Source organism: Atta colombica, unplaced genomic scaffold (genome assembly GCF_001594045.1).
Source record: "Atta colombica isolate Treedump-2 unplaced genomic scaffold, Acol1.0 scaffold69, whole genome shotgun sequence".
Classification (NCBI taxonomy): Eukaryota; Metazoa; Arthropoda; class Insecta; order Hymenoptera; family Formicidae; genus Atta; species Atta colombica.
In genome coordinates this window covers 378,261-391,514 of record NW_017259560.1, presented here as the reverse complement: position 1 = coordinate 391,514, position 13,254 = coordinate 378,261, and the positions used below count along the sequence as shown (strand labels likewise).

Sequence of the window (13,254 nt, the reverse complement as noted above, 5' to 3'; positions counted from 1 at the left end):
TTTATAAAAGTTGCTCGAAATTTTCAATTTTGATTTTTTATCGCTATAATCAGTTTCATTGAAATCGATTGGTATCACATCGTGAAGTCTCCCTATTAGAAAAAATTTCCTGTGCTCATATGACCCCTAGAGAAGGATGCTCATATAAACTTACCCAGAGGGTAATATGAGCACTGGATTGGTAATAAGAGCATTCGCCATCATTTCAACATTTGCATTGAAATAATCAATTTCAATACTAAGATACATAGAACATCAATAAATCTATCAAATGATATGCATAACATTTTTTTATTTTTCAGTATGCTAGATATCTCAAAATGTTTCCTTAAAATGTGCTCATTCGATTTCTATATATGTCGTTGAATTTATCTCATCACTTGCAGGAAGTGCAGAAAATAAAATTATCGAAAAAAAGAGAAAGAGGAAGGAAAGAGGAAAACGAGAAAAGAAGAAGAAAGAACGAAAAAAGAACAAAAAGATCAATTTAGAATAGAAAAAAATTATAATTCTATTTATAAACACATATTAAATATACATGACTAAAAAACTCATTTTCGATCAAGGTAATTCTTATATTTATTGTGAATTTATAGAATCTCTAATTCAACCTCTGCGCCGATAATTTATCGATCTTGACACACGTTCGAAGCTGGAGTAGTAATAACGCAAATTAAATTGACATTTTAATATTACAGCTGCAAATAAGCATCGTAAAAAGCTGTTAATGATTTGATACTAATGTGCCATTTAAAAACTGTAAATAATTTATTGCGAAATATTATCCTAGCCTAGGATTTTCTGTATTCCGTGCAGGCGTATTCCTCTTAATTAGACATATTAATGATATTAATAAAAGTCGCATGCTATAAAAAAATGTATTATATGTATTATATTTTCTCCTTAAAATCGTAAAACTTTTGTTTAAGAATTATACTTTTTTCTTTGACACACACACACACACACACACACACACACAGAGTTTAAATTACATCACCACCCATCTTGAATAGATAGAACGGATTAAACTGAGTCGAAAAGTCCTGTACCATTTTGCAATATTCGCAATAATTAACAAGATATTAATTACTAAAAATCGCTAAATATTGGTCTTCAATAATTTTTTACTTAAATATTAATTTTACAGAAAAACAGTAAGAGATAAAAATGATTTTTTTTTTCTCATAAAGTTTTGAGAATTTTTTCAGAATTTTTTATACCGTATTTTCTGATATTGATAAAAATAAGAAAATGCATTACTAAAAAGTTGATAAAAAATTCTGAAAACATTTTTAGAGTTCTATGGAAAGAAAATAAATAATTTTTGTCTTTTGCAATTTTTCTGTAAAGTCTTAATAGAAGGGACAAATATACATGCACAGAAACGAAAGATTCTTTGAATTCTGGTTAACATGAATAAGTATTAAGTACAATGTTGTGGGAAATGCAGATAAGATTATTGCTCCGCATTCCTTTTATTGTTAAAACTACAGTCATAATAGTCAGCCGAACGAATAGGTTATTAGAGTCGAGTAGTATAATTAGCGCTTGGAAGCCTCATATACTAGAATTCTATTATTATACTGGACCGCTTAAACTCAGTTGGTCTTGGCTCTCTGAACCGTAAGAACAGCTTCGCTTTTCGCACACCTGAGAATCAGAGCTACCGCGTTACGTGACCGGTCCACTGTCTCTAAAAGCAGAACAACGCAGTTGTTCAATTATCCTCTTGACCGATACGTCGATTGTGTCTCGCGAACTTGTTTATCATTGTTTTCCCATATTATCGTTGTGACTATTATTATTTAGTGTAAACAAAGAAGAAGATATAAAAGAAAATGCCGTACTATAACGATGTGCCATACTATTATGGAGGAGGAGCTTACGCTAATCATAGTTCGTTAATGACAGGAATAGTACGGTAAGAATAAAGACAATTTTAATTTAATGCAATTGAAAATATTATTATTTATATATAATATTTAACAGATAAGCTTCTTTTGTAGTTTATTTTTATTGAATCAAAATAATTCTTTTTTTTATTCGAATGGACGTTTATTGGTGGAAATCTTTCTCAAGGTCGTTAATATGTACATGTTTTGAAAATTAGCTAAATTCGACAATTATTGTGTGACTTGCTTATAGACAAATTAAAATTTTTAATTGAAAAATTTATATTTATTATCGGGATTGATTTTGGTTTAAACTTTTATAATTTTTCAGAAAAGTCATCATTAAACTCAGTACTAAAAATATTTTAAAAACAATTATAAAATATGTATATAAACACATAAAACGTTATGATTTTTATGATTACGAATAAAATTTGTTATTGGCAAGACAAACAAGTCTACGACAGGTACGGCATATTACATCACTTATTATCGTTTGATGACAATAGCCGCGTTCAGCAGAAAAAGCTTTGTAACTGTTGTAAAATTCTTTAATATGATTGATCTTATCCTTAAGTTCTTAAATTTAAATGAATCAATTATATTCAAAAATTTTACAACAGTTGCAAAGCTGCTTTTTCTACTGAAACGCAGCCAATGATGATGAATTTAGGAATTAATTATAAACGATATCACTTCTGATGACTTCGATGATGATCATAGGTATAAACCGATGATCATCATCGAAGTCATCAGAAGTCATAAACCGATGATCATCATAGAAGCCATCAGAAGAAGAACAAATATTAAATTCATAATTGATATTAATAAACTTATACATATAAATCGCATATATTTATTTGTAAATTTGATATTCAAAATATATTTTAAATAATATATTTATGAATAATATATACAGGGTGTCCTAAAATAATCGCCAAATATTTCATGGGCAGGTAAAGCAGAATTAAATTAAGTCGAAAAGTCCTCTACCATTTTGTAATTTTCGCAATAATTAACAAGATATTACTAAAATTACTAAAAATTGCCGAAAATTGGTCTTCAATAATTTTTTAGTCAAATACTATCAATTTTATAGAAAAACTGTAAGAGACAAAAAAATTGTTTATTTCCTTTTTGTAAAATTCTAAGAATTTTTTCAGAATTTTTTCAAAATTTTTTTATACCGTATTTTTTCATGTTTGTAAAAATAAGAAAATGTAGTACTAAAAAGTTAATAAAAAATTCTGAAAAAATTCTTAGAGTTTTATGAAAAGAAAATAAATAATTTTTATCTCTTACAGTTTTTCTGTAAAATTGATAATATTTGAATAAAAAATTATTGAAGACTAATTTTCGGCAATTTTAATAATTAATATCTTGTTAACTATTGCGAAAATTGCAAAATGAACTTTTCGACTCAATTTAGTCCGCTCTATCTGCTCATGAAATATTTGGCGATTCTTTTAGGAATCTTTTTTACTCTCTGTATATATTATATTATTTTGTAATATTTTTTCGATATGATTTATGTTAACCCTGTCAGACTTGATTTTATTGGAACCATGTTAATTTTTAAATTTAAATTCGTACTTTAATATTGCAAGTAATTCTTACTAAACAATTGTTTTCAAAATTTTTATTATTTTTCCAACATATACATTATTATGTACATCAGATCTTAAATTATGTAAATAGAATTAAATAATTTCAATGAACAATGTCTTTAAATTTGATGTATTACAATGTATATAGGATCTGAAAGGGTTAAGACTCAAACTTCTAGGCTTCTGTTTTGTATATGATATAATCTGAACATTTATACTATTTATATATGAAATAAACAACGAACGATTCATGAGAAAAGTATCCGCCAAACAGAAATTAGTTTATGTAAATTATGACTCACTAATTCCAAATAAGATTATGATCAAATGAAAATATATAATGCCTTGTTGAGTCAGCCATTGGATGTACGTGTGAACAATGATTTATTCCAATTAAATGTACTTTTAAATTGAATAAATCATTGTTCACACTTACATTCAATGGCTGGCTCAACAAGGCCTTACATATTTTCATTTGATTTATCTCGAGTGAGCTTTTAAGTTTCATTGTATTTATAAGATTGTGATGTTTCGCACAGAATGCCTTTTCACACTTCATTGTCGCGTTTCTCGCCGCACTTGTCGACGATTTCCGAATCACCACTCAGCCATCTGCATCGTTTCTCACCGATCTCTGTGAGATCAACTAGACGAGTGATTGATACGGCTGATATCGATGTCTCATCATCGAAAATACTCTCGCACAATAGGAATCCTTCCAAAAATCTACGTCGCGATCGGCCAACTATCAAAATCAGATCGCAGGCCCTGAAAGACAATCCAGCATTACGTGAGCACTACGAGAAGCATGAAAAATCAGTAGGTGAACTTTTAATGGAGAAGTTTTTTATTAAAGACAAGAAGTTAGTAGACAACGATAGTAATCAACAGAAAATACATTTAGATCATCAAATTAATTTAGATCGTTTAGAAAATTCAGAGGAGCGAGAAGCTGTACAGAAGCGAATCACTCGCAGATTTACGCGACGCAGATCTTCCTCCGATTTGCAACTTAATTCCGAGCAAATGCAACGAGAGGCTGCGTACGCGCAAGTACAGGCGAAAGTCTTAGACAGTCTCGTAGCAGAGGAGCAAGCTCAGATCGAGAATGAGACACGTCGAGGTACTTCAATGTTTAAAAAGGGAACGACGGCAAAAGGATTACTCGAACATCCTTGCGCGAATAATATCGATTCTGATATGATGATTCAGGAGGAAGAACAAGCGGCTATGACAAGGATAAAGAAAACTATGAAAAAAACAAAAAAAAAGAGATTTGTTGATAAATTATCATCGATCGATAAGATTGATAAAAGACAATCAAGCACCTCTAGTAAAATTTCCATTGATTCGCAAATTACAAAGAATGATGAGTCAAGACCTCAGATATATAAGATCGAGGCATGTAATAGCGCCGGGGATTTCTCCACATTCTGGATGAATACAAATGCAGAGAACAAAAGATGCAAATCAATAGACGAGAAATTTAAGGAGAGTATAAGAGTCTCTATTCCTAATAGATTTGGAACTGGAAACGAAGTGGACGTTATCTCGAACGATGCAAACGAAACAGAAACGCAAGTTGTGTTGACAGTGCAAAAATCTTACGTAAAGGATACGTCGAGAAATAGCGTGCGTTTGACGATAAAAAAACCTACAGAAAAACTTACCAAGAAACTCAAAGAAATCGAGAAATTCGATGTGAAAGCCGATGAAAATCAATTGAATTTAACGAAAAGCTTCATCGACATCGAAAATAATATTCTTACAAATAATATATCAAAAAGTTTAACAGATGTAGATTCAGTGGAGCCGAATTACAAGATTCAAATGACAAATAATATTAAAGACTTTAAAGCATTAAGAAAGGCAGTATATAAATCTAAAAATATGGAATCCTTGGCAAGAAATGATATTCCCATATCGAAAGATGACTCGTCGAATAACCGAGATACTAATATTTTAGCAACAAAAAGCAATATGCGAGAAATCATTACTGAAGATTCATCGTTCTCAAAGGAAACTGAGACAACTCCTATACAATCGAACATTTTAGCTTTTATTTCAACAAATCCATCGAGAAACGATTCGCAAATAGAAAATTTTCGAGGAATATTGGAAGACACTTTCATTGCAAAAATAAAAAATAACAAAAGTCAGAAGGATTATTTGATTGATAATATTACCAAGAAGATATTTGACTACTCGGAAGTCGATTCAACTATCAAAACACCAAAAGTATTTATTAGAAAAAATTCTGTCGCGTCCGTTGAAAGTGATAAGTTCATATCGGAAAAACTCACGTCAAAGAGTTTGGTGATGCCGCACAACGAGAATATGATAAAACAAAACATTATTAAAAATGAAAGCAGCGACATTGTTGGTAAAAACAACATTAGCGATACGATGCTTACAATAAATAGCGCGATCTGTCGTCTGCCAAAACTGTCTAAAATTAATACGGATAGAAATAATGCCGTAGAAGCGCCAAAGCTTCCGTTACGAGAGGCTGCAGAGTATCAGGTGGACTCGCTAAAAAGTGATCATGACGTCGAGACCGCGGCTGTCGTATTGCCGGAAAAGAAGATGAACAAAACATCGAACTTGGCGCAAGTTTCTTCCTTCAATGCCTCGAAGAGAACCAATAACGTAGACGCATATAAATTAAGTTATAAAATCGATGCAACTCGACACAATAAAGCAGTCAAATTAGAGACTAACGAAACGACCTTGCCCAAGGAAACAAATGACAAAGTATATAGTAGTGAATACTGTGACGAGGCAAAACTAGCAGCGGATATTAAGCCGACAGAAGATGTCAGTCTGACGAAAACATCAAAAAATAATGCGAAAGGGACTGACGAAAATATATTAACCTTGAAAACAATTGATTCATCAAACATCGAAATTGAAACGATTTTTACCGAAGCGGATGCAAAAGAAGCGGAACTAAAGACTGATTCAATTAAAAAAATTAATTGTATTGACGTAGGAAAGGATTCTTTGAAAGATTTATCGAATTTCAAGAGTAAGATGCCGATACTCTTAGAAAATAATACAAATGAAACTGGCATTGCGAACTTGTCAAATATTGGAAAAGATTTAGATGCATTTAATATAATAAAAATTGAAAATGGAAAATCATTTTTGTGCGATAATGCTAACGATGAGACAAGAATTTTGAAAAAAAACATGTCTGTTGATTCTTCGAAATTGATGAACGATCATTCAGCGAATAATATTTCCAAGGTTTTCCAGCAGTCTGTATCTAATGATGAAAAAGCCACAGATAAAGATATATCTGTTAAGATGTCAAAGACAAAATCTGTAAATAAAATAATAGAAAAAAAATCAATGAAAACCGATTCGAATTATAACTTTCAAGATGAAAGTATAATATTATCGAGAAGCACTTCTACCGAGTCCATTGATTTTTGGAGCGAAATCAAAGCGCCGAATAGTCCTGAAATGACGAGATCGAAGCAACAAAATGGATTTCCTCTCCGCGAAACAAATACTTCTAAAATTGAAAAAAACATGAATTCGATGAATTTAAAGAGGAAAGGTAATGAAAAAAAAATTGAGATTGATGTTAAAATGAGCACTACGACGTTCGAAAGTTCGATAGACGGATTTAGTAATATAATCTTTGAAAAGGAGAAAGAAAAAAAGAAAAATGTTTCGAAATCTTTAATATTAGAAAAAACAGAAAAAGAGAAACTTGCAAAAACAATGGAAATCGAAAAAAACATGCCGACGGTGCAAAAGATACCATCAAAAAAGAAGAATTTTTCGATAATGATCGACACTAAGAACACAAGTCCGATTGTGAAAAAAGCTTCGTTGAAGTGCAACAATTTCGGTACAACTTCCGTGACTACTTCAGTCGAAGTTATCATGCCAGAAATAAATATAGTTGAAGCATCCAAGTTGTTCAAAGAGTGCGACAATCGGAAAATCGAGGAAGAACATGAAAATCCAAGCACTCCAACAAACGAGTTGTCATTTAATCCCTCTTTAATCAGGAAAATTTCAAGATGGAGCAATCAAGACGATTTGACAAACATAGATGATGTCGAAACTCCAGTTATATCAGAGGAAATTAGTTTGGTCACTAGTCCTAGCGTTAGTCCTTTGCAATCTTCCAAAACGAAGCATGCGATTAAAAAGAAGAAACCATCAATTAAAAAGGCATTATTAGAAAAAAGTGAGAAGGGGCTAAAGGAGATTTGTAATAATGAATTAATAACGTCAGTGAATGAACGGAATATGTTTATTACAAAACTCGCCCCCGAGAAGCAACATCTAGTGAAAATTTTGCCAAAAACGTCTCCCAAGTCCAGTCCGAAGAATACACCCTTACAACGGCCACTCGATCTTATGAAGATATTTTACACGACGCCGTCCGCATTGCTTACGGCTACGCCACGGGATCTCTCCAAAGTCAGACGGGCAAAGATCAAAAGAAGACGACATCACTCGCGAACACCGTCTATCAGTAGCGACAGTACTGAAAGTACGACGAGTACTATCACGACGAGGAGTACGGAGAATGGATCGACTCGCGTTGAACTGAATGACGATTCCAAACATAAGAGAATGAATTCAACAAGGAGCAACGATTCCGGATTTGATGGTTCACCGAGAATTTTGAGTACTTATTTTGCGATTGTTTGCATCGAAGTTTTGCCATTGAATATATCTAAACAGATTCTAAATATTTTTTAGGGAGAATACTTTGACGATGTGATATACGAGAATGATTTTCCAAATAATTTTTGAAACATTAGAAATGATGATTAAAACTAAATCGTTAATTAATTTCGAATTATATTGGAAAAAGATAATGGGATATAAACATTAAAGTACAAATTTATTTAATTATCATTAAAGTTCAGATTTACATAATTGATATTATTAATTCAATACATATATTACGCATAAATAACAAAAGTAAAATTTTTTTAATTAATTTAAAAATTGAACATAAAATAATTCCGCCCATACTTTATAAGAAATTATCTACCGAATTTATTCATATTTTATAATTTTAATTCATGCTGATTTCAATTCAAAAATATCAATAAACACAACTTTTTATAAGTTATAGTTTAATCTCTAGAGGACGTTGAAGGTTAATAATTTTTAGAATTATAATATAAAAATTATCGTGTTTACAATTCCTATTAGTTTTAACAAGTAAAACACCCCATCACGTAAAGATGTCTGCAATTTCAAATTAGAACTTTAAATTATAAGAGTAGCGGGTTATAATAGGAAAACGCAGTTATCGGCATGTAAAATGGAGCTAACAATGCGCTACTCTTATAAATCTAGATAAAATAAATCTAAAAATAGAGCTCTAATTCAAATTTTATCCATCCTTCCAATCACAGATTTCTATAACTAGATTGCACTTCAGTTATTAAACTTTGCATCTACAATGCTAGAAGTCGATCTGAGATCTCGAATGAAGAAAGAATTGACCAATTGCATTGATCATAAATAAACATTCGCATTAGGCTTCATATTAAAAGGGTCATATTGTATCTGATCAATAATAATAATAATAAAAGTATTTCCAATTTATCTCTATCCTTTATTTATCTATCCTTGAAAGCTTGTTTGCTGTGCACTTGCGCGTGATTTATATGTAAGCTTTGAACGTGCATGTGTATATTCTAAGATGAGAGTACAATACTTTTAACATTACATAATAATAATCGATGCATGTGCATTACGATGAAGCATTTAAACAAGGACAGATAGATGTTGGAGCCATCGACAGTTACCTATAGCCCTTTCAGTGTATGTGGTCTAAGATATTAAGTCAAACCCTTCTTCAAAAGTCAATGACCATGATATATAATATCAAATATATATCCCTGAAAACAATTGAAAGAATTTAGCCGTCGTTTGTTTATTAAAAACAAAATTTTATTTAAAAATTTATTTAACATATTATTTTTCCACATGTGTATATGCTCTTTATGTATTAAATTAAATCTTCACTTTACTAAATATCGCTGAATCTATAACACACTTAAAAATAATATATGCCGAATAAATTAGATAGATTCCTATGCAATGTAAGACATATATTGAATATATCTATTAAATTTTTCTGTTACTAAATATATATCTACAATATACTAAAAATAATGAAAACTAAAAAAATTAGACAGATTCGTATGTAAAGTAGTATCAAAAGCAAAATTGTAGCATATGTTACAGTCAGTAATAAACATTCATTCATATTCTTTTTTTAATCACTCTTTTTTTAATGCACTTTAATATCTAATTCTTCAATATTTTTTTCTCATTTTAAACATTAGTTAATTCTTGTTTAATTCTTGTCTATCAAATATTAAACAAGGATAAATGATGAAATGCAAAACGGAACGCACTTTAGGATAACATCGAAATTTTGAACATAGAGCGGAATTATAACAAATGATTTATTTCAGAAATAATAAACATCAAAATAATTGCATTAATCTGAAAATAAATACTGAATTGTTAAATGCCAAGCCTTGCCGTTTTTTAAACAATCGTAATGATTTAACTTGTTTTGATAATAATTTTGATTTTGTTCTTAATGATGACATTAAGTCTAATATTATCTTCTGACTTCTGTTAGGTCCACATTCTGTAGTTTACCTATTTATTTTAGCAATTACTATTTGTGTTACTACATCTTTTTGGTAATTTTTAACTTTATATATAATATTTTAAATTTTCGAACTTTACATTTACATTACATATGTATATTTTTCATGTTTTGTACATCTGTTTGCGTTTTCATGAGGTCAATTAATTTCTATAAATATTTATTTCCCTTTTTATATCTTACTGTTTTACATATTTAATAATATTATCATATTCATTTGAAACCACCCATCTTTATAAGTGATTGTGGAATAATTCCCATCTTATAGAGGAGAAATCGCATTAAAAATCGGGTAACGAGTAACATAGTTTAACATAAGAGTTTACTACGATCATTTTATTTTTGACTGAAGATGATTAAAAATTAATAGAAGTGTACTTTAATTGTGAAATATTTTTTAAGAAGTACATTAAATGATTTAATATTAAGTGCTAGCTTAAATATTTGCGCATTGTTTACAACGCATTGTTTACATTCCCATTAGCCCAAATTTCTTCTTTCTTTTGTTTTAGACATCTTAAATAATACAAGCACTTATCAAATATGTTTAGGATAACTTCGGTATATACGCCAGACCTTAAAAAACTTAATTTATCAAGTATTAATTACTATATGTATAAACAATAAATAAATTGTATCAATAAAAACTTTAGATTGTCTATTACGAAAAAATATTAGAAATTTAAAATATTTACTTTTTGTATTAAAAAAAAACTTTTTAAACTTTTGCATTTTTGCAGTATAGAGGTGAGACAAGAGGTACGGCAAATAAAAAAATTTACAAACAATGTTTACAAATAAGGCATAAAAGACATAATAACTTAAAATGTGTTTACAAAGTTTTATTAAGGAATAAAAAAATGAAAGGAATAAGAAAATATATACTATATATAGTGAATGATAATACATAATATGTTAAATCTGTAGTATCTAATTTAAATTAAGTAAGTCACTACTGGTCCTATTCAACATATCGTTAAAAATAATGGTAAAATTTAAAACTACGTAGTGTCAAATTTAATCATTGTTTTAATATAAAATAATATATTGAATAAAAGCGTAGCGATTTAAATTATGTTAATCTTGATACTATAGATTTAACAGTATCTATATGTATATACATATTTTGTGTGCGTGCGTGCGTGCGTGCGTGCATGCGTGCGTGTGTGCGCACGGGATATCCCATCTAACTTGAGCATTTGAAATATGTTGCTTGATTTTTACGGATAGGAAGAAATGTTCCAAATGAAAGTGGAATGATTTCAATGAAAATGTTGTCTTTCTTCTAGATGGAGGTATCAAAAAAGATATGAAGTCACTTCTATTTTTAAAAATGGAATGTATGATTATTTTTACACTCTTCTAATTAAAATATTCAGGGGCAGAGACATAAAAAAACCAACAGTTTAAGAGATATTTTATACTTTATTCTGATACATATTGACATAAAAGGTTGAAAATAACTCGTAAACTACTAATTTTTTGATAATCGTTAATACTTTTATTAACAGAATAATAAGATGAATCAATTGGTGTAAAGAAAACACGTAGTTGCTTATTTAAAAAATAATCTATTTTACCAATACATTTTTTTTTAAGCAACTACAATCAAAAACAGATTGTAAAAAAATTAATAATTTACGAGTTATTAAACATTTTATATCAATTTGTACCAGAAAAGTATACAATATCTTAAACTAATTGATTTTTTTATGTCTCTGCTTAAATACTTTTATATGCATAGTAATTAGAGGAATCATATTGTGTAAAAAAATAACACAATTTCATTTAAAAAAGTCGTGACTTTCATCTTTTTCTTTTGGACGCCTTCATCTAGAAGAAAAACAACATGACCGAAATATGCCCTCATTGAAACTGTTCCATTTTCATTTGAAACATTTTTTCCTATCATATAAAAACCAAGCGAGATATTTCAGCTGCTCGAGTTAGATCGGGCATCCTGTACATATGCATATACAGGGTAGTCCATTTAAATCTGAAATATCTTATTTTTAATGATATAAAACAGTGCTGGAATTTACTTAACTTTCACACGATTTTCAGCTTTCCCTTACTTCACCGACTCGCGCAGTCTAAATACCGATCGATATTTAAGCAATTATATACTGTACCAAAATTAAAGTACATGAGTACCAAAAGGTACGTCCTCCTTGAAATCGGTCCACTTTCACTTGAAACATTTTTTTATATCGTTAAAAATAAGAGATATTTCAGATGATCGATTTAAATAAACCACACACACACACACACACACACACACGCGCGCGCGCGCGCGCGCATATACATATAGTATATAAATCGATTATTTCATCAATAAGTTTGTATCAATTAATTTTATAGCTTTCAGTTTTGTCGAATGTTACATTTTACAGTTTGATCCAACTTGATGATTCAACTACATACAAGATAAGAATGATGGAGACGAAAGTTTAGAATCAGATAAGTCATGGATTTGTAAAGATGAGAGTAAATTTACAATTTCAAGTACTTCACAAGGTATTAATTATTTATAACCTATACTGTAAAATCCTAGAATAATAAAGAATCTATTCAAGTATACTATTGTACACGCAAAACGAAAGCATGAACATTATTTGTATTCGTGTTATTAGTATCTTATGATACTTAGAATGTGAGATATTAAAATATAGAATATTCATGAAGCGATTAAAATATTTTATCATCAGATCTTTTAAGCAGGATACAAGATGCAACTAACAAAACTGTGATGATTACGATTATATTGATTAAAAGATTATATCTACTAATTATTGGATTTGATGTAATCATTAAAAATACTTTAATTTTATGGCTCAATGATTGAATTTGATTTGCAGACATTTTTATGTGATGATTTACGAGATGTTATACTTATCAAAAGTTACAGCGAATTGGAAACATGATAATTTTTACATTACGATTTAAAATCCTATTAATTTTCAACGCTCTTTAAAGGTTAAACTATAGACCAAGAGGAAAATACTAAATTTTAATAAATATTTGTTTGAATACCGATTAAATATTCACTAAATGTGAACATATACATATTCATTTGGTACAATAA

General features: G+C 29.5%; 1 protein-coding gene across 2 annotated transcripts in view; it reads left to right on the top strand.

Annotated features, from left to right (window-relative positions):
* Positions 1 to 1,620: 1,620 nt before the first annotated feature.
* The window catches only part of LOC108692314 (titin homolog), a 61,921-nt gene continuing 50,287 nt past the window's right edge, over positions 1,621 to 13,254 (top strand). For both annotated transcript variants that reach the window (XM_018200509.1, XM_018200508.1), the window contains exons 1-2: positions 1,621 to 1,921; positions 4,039 to 8,153. In XM_018200509.1, the coding sequence (XP_018055998.1) occupies positions 1,839 to 1,921; positions 4,039 to 8,153 (4,198 nt within the window). In that variant the 5' untranslated portion in view covers positions 1,621 to 1,838. The remainder of the gene's footprint in view (positions 1,922 to 4,038; positions 8,154 to 13,254) is intronic.